The sequence below is a fragment of the Cyprinus carpio genome, chromosome A8 (genome assembly GCF_018340385.1).
Source record: "Cyprinus carpio isolate SPL01 chromosome A8, ASM1834038v1, whole genome shotgun sequence".
Lineage (NCBI taxonomy): Eukaryota > Metazoa > Chordata > Actinopteri > Cypriniformes > Cyprinidae > Cyprinus > Cyprinus carpio.
Genome location: NC_056579.1, coordinates 9697991 through 9712413, shown reverse-complemented (window position 1 = coordinate 9712413; position 14423 = coordinate 9697991). Strand labels below are relative to the sequence as shown.

Genomic DNA, 14423 nt, shown 5'->3' with positions numbered 1-14423 from the left:
GGAGGGAACCGTTCCTATGTCAGAAAACTGCATGTGGTCTCTATAATTTGTGTGGTCTGCATGTGGTCTCTATAAGTCTCTATATGGGCATGTGCTCTACCCAAGCCAAAATCACTCTGTTTATCTTGAGTTTCATCACAAGCAAACAACAGCCAAAACTTTCACACAAACTTTGTTTGGAGTAACCCCACTGTGATTAACCAAGTGCTAAACATTTTGTCTTAATTTTTCCACATTCATGAGGCCGGAGCTCTGTCCCTGAGGTGTGATGGAATGGAGCGAGGGGCAAATGTGTGGACAACATGAGAAAAAGAGGAGAACAACAGAATGAAAGAGAAGTGGGAAGGTGATAAGTGGAATAAATAAGAGAAGCAATTCACACTTATTTGTTAGAAACAAACATATCTTCCTCTCCTCCTCTGTTAAATTCAACTACTCACTAACCATATAGAGTAGATCTTTTAAAAATGAAAGATACAATGTTCCAGGAATGATCTGATGGACAGATAGACAGTGATAAATGTAGCTTTATGTTCACTGGTTTTGGGTGCACCTGATCCCTATCTGATGCATTTCTTAGGCCGTGTTTACATAACATGCGTTCTTGCATTCAAAAACAGCTAGACAGAGTGCAATAAAATGGAACAGAATGCAGGGCTCTTGAGATACATTTTAAAAGTGCAAGATGCAGTGCAATGGGAAAAAAATTTCTGTTTTGTATGGCTATATTGAAAGAGGCTGAATGAACTAAAATTTCACAAAAGGGTTTAATCATGAAACTGTCAATCAACTAAAGCACAACACACTGTTTAAAGCAGCACTGCAAAAAAAAAAAAAGAAACAACAATACAAAAAAATATCAAAATATAAAGCATAATTTATTATAAATATTAAAGATGATGGATAGATAGATGACCACATAAATGTTTGGAGGTCCAACATAGAACAGACACTGAACCGTAACACAATCCACACTCAGTTCCGCCAGGATTCTCACCACACAATTTTCAACTTTCTCACAGTATTTCTACATCTTGAACTCACATACTTTTTCCTGTATGTAGTCTGTGTTTCTCATTCTCTGTCTCTCTTTCAGATGGGGCTCTAACAGTAACGTGACCAGATGTGAAAGCATGACACTCTCAGAACCGGTTATAAATCAGTTGCAAAATATCTACACAGCAGATTCATAACCCAGTGTGTGTGTGTGTGTGTGTGTGTGTTTACTGTTACTGAACACTTGGGTGTACATTCTGAAGCCAACTCAAACCTGCCTTCAATAAAAAGCAGTCCCATGACTTTTTATCCCCACTGAATGCAGGAATGGGATCAGGGACTTTCAAAATTACATTCATTGACTTACCAAAACTGTTTTCAACACAAAATCTGTCTTGAATTAGATATTTGGCTTTGCTGAGCTGAAGGAAATTAGTCTTGAATACATAAAACAGCTGTGATATAAAGAGCCGCCCACCACTACGCCCACAAAAACACAATGAAATACATGGTTCATGCAATTCGGTATCAGTCAGACGTAAGTGCTGGTCACGTTTGATCTGCCTTTGACCATTAGAAATTACAAAAGAACCACAAAAAAAAAAAAATCAAGATCAGTTTATCGTCCACTAAGTGAAAACCATACACTCAAAAAGTAACAGCACACCTCTTCTAAAACAAGCCACACAATCTGAGGTATCATTCACTCATGTCCTTAAGTAATGTGCCAAATTGTAATATTTGCTTTTAGATATTCATTCAAAACCCAAGTTCTAACTATGAGCAATAGAAGTAGTCCTGCAAACAGCCCTAATAAGGTGAATTAGTGTTTCAAACACAACATGTTTCTCCTCCTTTCTGACATGGATCAGGTGGCACAAGTCTGTCGGAGCTCTTGCACAGAGCAGCTGGTTCACAGCTGTAAGTCTTGCTCATTTTAAAGTGCTGCCTCATCCCTACAACCAAACCCAGAGCCCAAGGGACATCTCTGCTCGTGTGTGTCTCTCTCTCCGGGTCTCTGTTAGTGCTAAAAGCTGCTGAGAGAAATGGGGAAGTAATTATGAGAGTCTAACAGAGCTGGGTTTAGAGGAAAGTAATCAATAGAGCAAGCGAGCGAGAGAGTCAGAAGAGATTTGTCGGCATTGGCCCACATCCATGCTGGACAGCAGAAGGAAGTTGTTCACGCTGAGTGAGGAAGTAACCCCATTTCCTGGCGTTTCTGTATATACACCAAGCACTCTCTATTCTGTTAAACGCTGACATGGCAACAAACAACAAACTCTTCCCGGAGTCATCTGTAATGAGACAGGGGGGCGTAATTGCATACAGATTTGATAACATAAAAACAAAGGGAGGTTTTCAGTGGCGCTCATAAAATCTGTACATCACGTCGGGATAAAAAGCACCCTGATTGTTTAATTATAGGCTGCATCTAGTTTGGGAGGAAACCTAATAATTCTCAAAGCAACAACATTCCAATGAAAGTGTCCAGAGAGCTGTCTGTATGCTAGCAATCAGAAAGAACACTTTCACATCAGCACAAGCACAAAAAACATAATGAATTATTACAAGAAGGGATTAGGGATCGGTTATTGCCTGATAATACAGATTTTGTTTTTTAAAGATTTTCAGCAAGGACATATAAAACTGGTCAGAATTACATTTATAATATTACAAAACACTCCTATTTCAAATAAAAGCTTTTCTGTTGAACTTTCTATATCATGATTCAGAATCCTGAAAAAAAGTATCATCTTTTCATCATATAAAGCAGCACTACTGTTTTCAGTACTGATAATAATAAGAAATGTAAGCACCAAATCAGCACAATAGAATGATTTCTGAATCATAATGTGCCACTGAAGACTGGAGTAATGGCTGCTGAAAATTCAGCTTTACCATCACAAGAATACTTTATTTTTAATACATTCAAATAGAAAAGTTATTTAAAATTTTAATAATACTTCACAATATTACTCTATATTGTGTCTATTACTGTGTCTGTGTGGCTACAGCCATGCAGTCTTAGTGTATTGCAGTTTGGCAGGAATGAAAAACATCTTAATTCCCACTTCATTTGTTAACCTGCTCAGTGGTTTTAATCCACGGATTTAACAAGCTTTAACGTCTCAGTCCTTTCTGGCCTCCTGCAGCATTCTCCTACAATCTTTGGAAAAAAAGGGACGACACTCTGTTGTGGAGATTTAGTAACCAGGAACTCAGTGCGTTGTAGAACACAGAGAAGTAAAATGCTTCTCTGATCATTCCCTGGTTACCTTTAAGAAAAGTGCACACTACTCAAAATGGTCACCTTTTGCTTTTAAGCAACAGCCAATAAAACAACAAGAGAGTGAATGAGCGATGTTCTTAGCTTTGTAGTGTGCGCTTGGTGGCTAATTGGGTACTATATATAAAATGTAAACCAATGTTCACTCATTCAACCTTAACTGGAGAATAATTTTAAAGTCTCATCATAACACAACGAAACGCCTTCCATCGACCCGGTCAAGACCTCCACCACACCAGCTGGTTGGATGTGGGCATCCCTGAGATATGCACGACCGTGGGCCATTTCATAACTGTCTCGTTGTATTCTGAGTAGCGGGAGTATGCTGAAGATAAATCACATTTCACACCAGAGAGCAGCAGTGGGTTAGAACCGTGGCTGGAGACCATGCATGCCGCTCGCAGGCGGGAACAATAGGACAACTTCTTCTTGCACACGCTGTAATGGCATATGTGAGCAAATACATGCGACTTGAAACAACCTACACAACTGGGGTGACAAGACAGGCGAGAAAAGAAAGAAAAGTGAAATCTATCCCACCCCAAGGAATGACATCTAATACAGAGAAACAAGGAGAAACATCATTTGTGGGACACAATGGGCGAGCTGCAGCATTGTGAATGAGTGCATCCACAGGGAAATGTGTGTGTGTGTGTGTGTGTGTGTGTGTGTGTGTGTGTGTGTGTGTGTGTGTGTGTGTGTGTGTGTGTGTGTTAGAGTGAGAGAGTAAGAAAATAAGAAGAGAGAGAGAGAGAGATAGAGAGAGAGAGAGAGGAATGTGAAACACCAACAGCAGCATTCCTCCCTCTTCGTGCCGAGCCTGCAGTCATTATATTGTCTTGTTTTCTTTTGTGAGGCTCCTCTGTTCTGAATGGATTGTGTCTGACTTGCATGTGGAATGGAAGTCATATGTGACCTTAATACTCCAAACAAGTCTCTAATCAGTCAACAACTGGCACCCTTTGTTTCTGAAACCCGCTGGGACGAGCTGCTAAGCATAAATAAACAGCCGTCAGATGGAAAACTCTACGGAACTGCTGAACTGAGAAATACAACAAATACGCAAACCATCATTCAGCTTCATCTTCCTGGAAACAGAAAATACACACTCCACGCACACCTACCTCAAAATAACAAGAGTAAAAAGATTTCCTCCTGTCTCTTAAAGAAAAACAAAACTGGGTAATTCGACTACACGCAGAAAACCCAAAGAAAAGTCCATATTTCCCCTCATACGTGTCCATTTTGAATTCTTCTCTCACAATGTGCCGCTGCAGATTTCATCCGCTCAGACTCTCTCACATCTGGGCAGAGGTATGAAACACGAGTGTTCCCCTCAGAAAAAAATAAATAATCTAGAGGGCTTTTAAAATGTTTATGCAAACCATATAAATAACATATCTTATAAATGTATTTATTCGTACGTTTTAAATAAAGTGAAGCTGACACACGCCATTCGAGACTGTCGTGCAGAACAGAAACGTGAGCGCTGATGCTTCACACCGCCGTACTGAAGCGTAGTAACGTTAACGGCAAAAGACTCTTCAGAAATCTGTTCTGAAATATAAAAGCCCATAAAGTACTTACCATATGATACTTTAAGACAGCAAATAACGATAAGGATGACTTTGCCCGAAGAGACAGCGGGTAATTGGCCCATATTTTGAGTAAAATCCACATAGAGTCGCCAGCGCGAGGCTGAGCTCCGTCAGGTTAAAGCGTAACGAATCTTAAAATGATCTTCAAGAGTAGGTAAACTAATTATATTTGATAGCGAAACTGTCTTTTGTCTGTCAGAAAGTCCCGTTTGTCCACATAAATCCGTATACTGCCGTCATTTGAACGTTTTTCCTTCTCGTTGTCGGGCTGTGATCAAACTTTCTGAACTTCTCTCTTCTTTCACTCTCTGAAGTCGCAGATGAAGATGTTCTTCCGCCAGCCCCATGGGAGGATCTATAGTCTATGATGCGTCTCTAAATAACAAGCTTCTCAAAAGTTTACTTCCTAGAAGTTATTGAAAATATTCAAAGAGTTAAACTATAAATTTATTTAGCATTATTTAGCTAGTTTTGAATCAAGACTCGATTTTGTGCCCATTAGTATTTTTTGTTTTTTTGCCGTGGCGGAGGAATTGACGAGTATGACTCAAATTTAACCCGTTCTTTTACTTTTTCCTCTACACCCGTTGACGTTTGGTAAATGACCCACCCATATTTCTGGTGTTTTGATTTATGGTGATATACCCGTTTATTTCTCGTCTTTCGCGTGTGTAGTAATAGAAAACATATTAATAACAAAAAGGTGTTGTTGTGTTATGACTTACCATAACCCAACAACACCATTTTGGTATTAATCTATTTTTGATATGTTGATGTGTGTAATTTGAGTGTTTTAGTATTTGTCCCATTAAATGTGATGACTGCTTGAATGTTTAATTTAGATATTAGCACAGATTAACAGCAGATTTGTTCACAAGTTCAAATTGAGGCCTATGTGTGTGTTCCTTTATCATTATCCTTTATCCTACTTCTTTATTATTTATCATAGGCTACTTATCTAAAATAAGTATAAAAGTATAAGAGAATACATGAAAGGATTTAACTTTATTACTGAATCTGTGTGTATGCATGTAACATTTCCACAGACAAGCAGTTAATAAAAAGGGCTTGATGTGTGCCAAATTAAACCAGTTATTGTCATGTTTAAGCACTGCTACAGGAGCAAATGGCCACACATTCTCGAAAAGCGATAGACCCTAAATGGTATCATCACAGAAAATATTGATACTTGTCAACAAGACTATAAAGTCAAGTGCAACTTGAGTCCAAGTCTCTGAGTTGCCATTTGTGCATAACAGCAAGCACAACATCTTCATATAGAAAATGTGTATCATTTAAAATTTTCGTGAGACCTTTGTAACAAAAATTATTAAACACCCAATGTCACCTGCTGAGGTAGAAAAATGATATCAGTCAGTGAAACAAGCGTCTCCTGTCCTGTCCTAGTTCACATCACCTACACACATCAAAACATTACAACTCAAATATGTCATGACTCAAGTACCATCTATCCAGAGATCATCAAAGAAGTGCCTGTGGGATGCCATTGTTTAAGATGTTGCATTGAAGGGCTCCTGTTGTAAAGGCAAAATAAACAAATCAATCCCTTTTTTTGTTAATATCCTCCAGTGCTTTCTAATGAAAGACTTAGCATTGAATGGAGCAAATTAACCGACTGCAGTGAAGGCATTGCTGTGCCATAATGCCTTTCTCCAGGGTGCCGTAGACTTTCTGTTCTTTCTCTATTTTTCCATGCTTGCAGGTCTAAGCTCATTCCTCAAGGATGACTTTTTCAGATGCACATCATGTGATTTTTCAATTACTGCTCTAGTTATATTGCAAATATAGAGGAATTTGATGATCACAATCTGGGTCTTTTATGGCCTTGGCTGACATCATACTACAAATTAATTTCCCATAAATGTAAGAGATCTTTAGTGAAAATATTGCATTATTTCAACATTGTTTGTTTTATCAAAGTCACATTTATTTTTTGGTTTCATACTGAGCACTAAACTTATCCTATTAATTTTTCACTAGGAGTTTCTTCTGGAAACTCCCTTAAAGTCCCTAAAAAAACAACAGCTTTAACCTTTGTGTGCCATGATCTGTGCCTCTGAGCTCAGATTATGCTCATTCAGCAACATCAACAAAAAAAAAAACATCTGTACAATATGTCAGCTGAAGCCATCTGTAAAACTAAGTTTCATTTATTGTTATTTTAAACTTCTAGAAAATGAAAATGTCTGAGCTAGATCTAAAGTATCTTTTCTGTAGTAAAGGGAAGAGAGTAAATCTGTCACATCTTGCACGTCAACTCAAATCACCAAAAAAAATAAAAATAAAAAAAATAAACCCACCCATTTCATATTTTGTAGCTGATGAGTACCACAACCGACATATCTGGTGGTACATAAATGGCACAGTACCTACTGTACTAATGAAAACACCTTCTACAGCCTTTCAAAGTTGAAACAAACATTATTTTAGATTAACAGACACTTTATGCCAGGCCTGCAAATGTAAATATCAAAATAAGTGAATGTACCCATGACAAGGCAAAGGTCAGAAACTGCTGGGACGATTTTTAATGTCCTGCCATCCAGAGGGTAATTTATCGCAGTAGGTATGCGTCAAAGGGGCCGGATAAAATGCTGATATATTGCGGTTAGCTGGCATCAAAAGACTGATTGCCTCACTATTGGTTACCTACACCCCCACTTCTTTGGCCCACCCTCCATTTGCGTGGGAAACTACACTTAGTACACACCAAAAACTTGGTCTTGACGTTTAAGAAGGAACTTAACAGTTTGAGAAAAATTAGACAGACAGACAGACAGACAGACAGACAGACAGATAGATAGATAGATAGATAGATAGATAGATAGATAGATAGATAGATAGATAGATAGATAGATAGATAGATAGATAGATAGATAGATAGATTGGCGGAAGCAGGCAGAAGCATCACCTATCTCTCGCTCTATTAAAATGAAATGAGAGAGGGGACACAGGAAGTGAGGGATATATTTAGTGGTAGATTATCTCACTCTCACTGTAATCTTCTGCAACATATGAGCTGGATGCCACTACAAAAAACTATACCAGTGGCTGTAAGATGAGACAGTGTTGATCATATATAGGCTTAAGATCTGCTCTCAATTCCAAATACATAATATATAAAATGATTAAGATATTTTAAGTGTGTAACTCATCCCTGCTTATGGATCTCTATGATATGTTTACTTCCTAGTGTCATTACAGAAAGAGAGCCAGTTAGTTGATGGCAGGTGAGGTCTGGGAAAGGATATAGCATGGATTTATGTTTACTCATTTTTGCAAATTGTTTCCCATACATTTAATTATTCATGCATCATCTTACCCATGCATCATTGTATTACATCATCACATCTTCTTTTACACACACACACACAAAAACTTAATTTGTCAAAATCTAATATAAATGCTAGTGTGTAACTAGTTTTATCCATAAAACAGTACCTTCTTTTCTCCAGAATGTGAAGTGAATTGAAAGCATGAAAGCATGATGTTGTGATGTGATGAGTCATGAGACATGCAGAGGACATCATTTGCATCAGTATTATGAATATGACACACATGAAGCTGGAAATTTTTGCTCTTTTGAATGCAAGGTGTGTTCGGTTCTGAACACAATGGAGTGTCTGTACAGCTAGACAACATCATGTTAACAGTTAAAAGACTCAAAATCAGGAGGAGAACAGGAAACATTTCTGGATTAATGATCTCAGAAAAGCTGTCATCAACAGACACAATGCAACAAATATGTGACAAATAAATTCAAGAAATTTATTTGAATTTGAAAGGCATTCTCAATTCAGTTTGGTGGTGTAAAACCAATTTCACTGTAATACACACAGATATGTTTCACTACAAAAAGTTGGGGGGAAATACTTTAATCATAGCATCCGAAAGCGCCTGTGAGATTTCACACTGTGTTTTCAAACTTCAACAGTCATGGTCTTAGCATGGACAAAAGCCAAGTTCTCAAGCATCAGGTTCACTTTGCGCAAGTGTTGGGATCACCGCAGCACCATACCACTTCTCAATGTTCCACAGTGGTCAGGGCTCTGGGTCGGCTTGCGGCCCCCTCTGACACATCCTGGCACGAAAACCACTCTTGTCCTCAGAGGGGTCAAGACAGTAGAGAGGGTACTGGAAGAAGGGGTAAGGAGAGAGCTGGCAGTTAAAGCCGTGAGGTTCTTAAAGGGGAGAATTTTATGCGTGTCCTGTAAGCGGACCTTGGGTCTTGGCCGGGGCAGGTGGACAGAATTTGCTGTTGCAAATGTGATGTCTACTCAGCCATCACATACATGGTGAGAGGGCTATTAATACAACACTGTGGGAAAAGGAGAACGCTCATGTTTATGAGCATTGACTTACAGACATGGAGAACGAAGGCTATATCATTTCAGCCTGAGGCCACCATAGTGACATCGGGGTCAAGGTCTGCATGTGGACACATACATGTTTACATACTTCTTGCCGAATCTGTGTTTCATACATACATACATTTTATATATATATATATATATATATATATATATATATATATATATATATATATATATATATATATATATATATATATATATATATATATATATATATATAAACATTGCTTCGAAACTAGTTGCCATTTTTAATTAAGGGGCCACAAGAGAAAATAAATAAAAATATATAATAAAATATAAAACAAATAAAATAATGAAAAAGTAAAGTAAAATAAAATAAAATAAAAATAACAATAATACATAAATAAGAAACAAAATATAATAAAGTAATAAAAAAATAGATTAAAATAAAAATTAAATACTAATATTAAAAATACTGTGTGATATTTGAGAAGGCAACACCATGTAAAGAAGCAATATGCAAACTTTTGAACAGGATCGTTTATGTAAATGTATAAATAAAGTGTTATATATATATATATTGTTTTGTAGAATACAATGGCTTTATTAAACTTTCTGTAAAAAAAAAAAGTTGAACATCTTACAGATTCTGCAAATAGTATGTGAACCTAATTGGGAAAAAAGGATATGTAAATGTAATACAACTGTAAGTGATTACGGTATGATGCATATAACAGTGGGGTCTTCAAAAGGACACTTGTAATGATCCATTAAAAGTGTGTGTATGTGGGTTAGAGTCATACACGGCAAATCGTTTTAGAGATCATGCTGAATAAATTGCCCTTTGATTTTCTGAGGCTGGTCCCACCGGGGGACTGAGTGCACTGAGGTCAAATATGGTCGATAGCCTCTTACCCAGTCCGGAGGGAACAAGTGAGAGTGAGAGAGACGAAGAGGTAAATAAAAGATCAGCAATTATAGTGATGAAAATATCAATATATATATATATATATATGCAGATTTACTGTCTATTACAGGCAGTATACATACATGCACATATACACATATCTAAGTGCATGACAGTGGGGAAAGTGTAAAGTGAGCGAGCCAAGTGTTTTTCCTGCCAAGGGTTAATTGTGTCATAAATCCATCCTGAGGCCAGGCATGATTGGTATTCACACCTCCTACTGCAACACAGACTCCTACAGAAGCGTAGCTAATCTAGATAGGACACTATTAATACTGCCATCTGCAGTCACCAGCTTGACATATAGTAAGTGCTCCTGCAGGTAAACCAGCTAGCAGTTTGAAAAAAACAGACTGTATTCGGAGACGTATTGGAGTGGCTATCCTTAGGAAAATTCCAGGTTCAATACAAGTTATCCCAAGCATCTGTGATATAGTTTCCTGTACCTGTTGCAGTTACAATAAGGAACTGACTTACTGAACTTACGTAAAAATACGTAACACTATTTTGAAAGAATGTCTCTTGAGGATCCAAACAGAATTGCAAACAAAAAAGTTTCCTGAACTGTCAGCTAAACAAACCAGAGGGGTTTGGGTACTTTTTAACCAATTCTCAGCTAAATACAAGCTCGGTCAGCCTGGAAATTCAGGTTAAACAAGCTAAGATGAGTTGAAAAATATACAGTTTAGTAATAAATAAATCAATAATATAAAATAAAAAATACAGATGTCTTAGTTTCTCTGCATATAAAGGTACTAATAAATTAGACAAAAAAAAATAAAAAATACACAAATTAGATTTAAACATCATGTGTTAACAGAAGAGTTAATAATTAATCTTGTTTATGCAAACTAATATAAACGCACTAGCCAATATCACAATCTCTGTAATGTTTGAATGACATGGTTTAACCTTCAGAGAGAGATTTCTTGTAAAATACATCAAAATACAAGCTTCACAGCTTTCAAACCTTCAAAGAGACATTTTTACAAAATTAGGATTTTTTTTTCCTGGGGTAATCAACATTATGCCACAAATGATGTCAACTGAATCTGAAACCTTTTTCAAAACCTAGTTAAGCAGCAAGACGAAGTATCCCTACAGTACAGATCTAACACAATTACAGTGACACATAACTATACGCTCCCATATGGCTGATGAGCTATTCATATGTGGTTAAGTGTGACCTCAGTACGAGGGTCACTCCTTTTAGTGTATGTAATGGAGATTGTGTACACACAGGGCGAAGGGGCATCAAGCTTCAGCCATCAGTGTTTTTTCAGGCTGGGTGAGGGAGGAGGGCAGTTCCCAGGCCCCCGTGTGTACGTTGTTGGGTAATAACTCACAAGCTCCCTCAGAACTTCCTCTTTCATTCCTGGTTTTTACGACCTCTGTAGACTGGAGTACAGCTGCTCAGGCTCTGCGAAGTGAATCTAGGGAGCGTGAGAGAGGAGAAACAGGAGGAGAAAGAGGACAGCAGGAGAGCTGATGGAGAAAGGTGAAATCAGAGTGTCAATTTGAACAGTGAGCAAGAGAATAAGGAAGCTTGATGTTGAGATTCATGGCATTTTGTGATAAAGATGGCAACTAGAACTACAACATGGTTACAAAACAAGCCACTGAGTGTGAGAACGGCACTGTACTGATGCTGTATGATTTATGATGGTTAAAGTGTCCCTATGACAATTGAGAATGGCTTGACAAACAATTCTCATGTGAATAATGAGATATTAGGTGTAATATATCAACCTTTATCAATTCAATAAAATAAATTGGGCCAAACAAAACTTTTCAAATATTATAGTTACACAATGGTAACTTAGTTTTACATGCTACTGTCATTACCTGCAAAAAAATAATTCCAACAAAATTTAATTTTCATAAGAAAATTTTAATTGAAATGGTTTAATTTAGAATAAAAATGTATAAAATAAAAAAATTATAAAACAGAAAATTGTTTTTCAATTGTGATAATATTTCACAATATTACAGTTTTTACTGTATTTTTGTTCAAAGTGGTGAGTAAAGAGACTTCTTTAAAGTAACACTTTACAATAGGGTCACATTTGTTAACATTATTTAATGCATTAACTAACATGATTTTAAAACAAACAACATGTTTTACAGCATTAAACTTCAACATCAATGTTAGTTGATAAATAATGTTGATCTTAAGGTATTAGTAAATACTGTGATTAACATTAACTAAGACTAAAGAAGTATTGCTCTTAGTTAGTTCATGTTAACTAATTAAGTAGTAATGAAGCCTTACGGTAAAGTGTTACCAAAAAACAGTGACCCAAAACCTTTAAACGGTAGTGCATGTGTGTTTAATATCCTAATGTATTAGATAATATTATTATTTTACAGTAGTAAAAATAACTAGTAGCAGTAACTATGGTATTTTGGCAAAAAAGTGCAGTTACCATGGTACATTTTTCTAAGGGACAGTCTATTAAATAAATTCTGTTCATGCAGTTGGACATATTCCTCATAATAACACTAAGCTGCTAAAGTAGGCTAAATACAGAAACATTTATTACATTTTTCTTCTCTCAGTGTTAGGCTTCTTCTTTTTGTAATATAAAATTTTCAGTTGCCAGTTTTCTCCAAAACAGTTCCAATAAGAGTCAAACATAAAAGAGTTCAAACGTATTAACTTTCCCTGCAAACCTTTCGGTGACTCTCTGTGTGTGTGCATAATCAGTTTATGGTGTGTTTAGTACATGTGCAGTATCCCCGACCCCTGATCACACCAAGTATTTTAATCCAGTCTGCTTCATTTTCACATGACTGTCACGCAACCCTGCCACCATGGCAACAGAAAAGAGAGAGACATTAAGAAGACAGAAAAGAGAGCAAGAGATAGAGAGGGTGGAAAAATGTTCCCTCGCCCTCTCCGGCCTTATATATCTGGCTCTATATGAGAGCACTAGGTCCTTATTCTGCCCTGTCTGTATCACTTGTGCAAATTTTAAGATGTGCAGATGATCAACAGTATGCAAACAATTCCCCTCTCACACAGCTTCCTGCAGTGTCAGATAAGGGTCTTCTGCGAAGGTGAATGTGAGATAGAAAAACAGATACACCTTTTTCTTAGGTCGCAGTTTCACAGAACATTTTATCTCAAAGGGCAAATGATTTAACCAGGTTTATTTTTATTTTTTCCATCAACTCTTTATCATGAGTATGTCTCTCTCTAAATGATTTTGACTATTGAAATAATGTGATCTTTTCCGAGTAACAAAGTGTGTGGGAGGACATAAGACGGTGATAGCGGGGTCATGAACTATAAATCAGATCCATCATCTGATGCCTGTGATACAAGATGTTTTATTAAAGTACGGGAGGAGAACGATCAGATAATCAACCAAAGTGCGTTTACATGCACCTTCTTAAACTGATTATGCTTAATAAGCCAAAAACGCACGTGGTCATGTAAATGCGGTAACCCGTTTTCTTTTATCGGAGCTGAAAGGAGCGGCACCCGGTGTGGTCTTCTGCTGCTGTAGCCCATCTGCTTCAGGGTTCGACGTGTTGTGCGTTCAGGTGTTCTGCATACCTTTGTTCTAACGAGTGGTTATTTGAGTTACTGTTGCCTTTCTATCATCTCTAACCAGTCTGCCCATTCTCCTCTGACCTCTGACATCAACAAGGCATTTACGTCCACACAACTGCCGCTCACTGGATATTTGCTCTTTTCACAAACCACACACCACCAAAAAAAAAAACAACCCAACCTGTGCATGAAAATCCATTCTGACCATTCTCTGAGAGTTGTGCATGAAAATCCCAGTAGATCAGCAGTTTTTGAAATACGTCTGGCACCAATAACCATTCCACGTTCAAAGTCACTTAAATCCCCTTTCTTCCCCATTCTGATGCTCGGTTTGAACTTCAGCAAGTCGTCTTCACCACATCTAGATGCCTAAATGCATTGAGTTGCTGCCATGTGATTGGCTGATTAGCAATTTGTGCCTAATAAAGTGGCCGGTGAGTGTATCTACACAGCCTACTTACCTCTATTCTATGAGTTTCCCGGCATCCCCCCTCCACCCCAACTTCTCACTCTTAATCTATTTTCATCCTATACTAGAGATAGGGGGAGTTCTCTGGGTTCGGGCTGTATTCCGCCAGGACAGCGCGCCAAAATATGCTTACTATTTGCTTAATCAGATTATATGTAAGGGTGAACTCGTGAATCAAGAGTTTATGAAAAA

At 37.4% G+C, this 14423-nt stretch overlaps 1 protein-coding gene across 1 annotated transcript in view; it reads right to left on the bottom strand.

Moving 5' to 3' along the window:
• The window catches only part of notch2 (notch receptor 2), a 59091-nt gene extending 53876 nt beyond the window's left edge, over positions 1-5215 (bottom strand). Inside the window, exon 1 of the mRNA XM_042762035.1 lies at positions 4871-5215. Within this exon, the coding sequence (XP_042617969.1) occupies positions 4871-4943 (73 nt within the window). The 5' untranslated portion in view covers positions 4944-5215. The remainder of the gene's footprint in view (positions 1-4870) is intronic.
• Positions 5216-14423: the final 9208 nt, after the last annotated feature.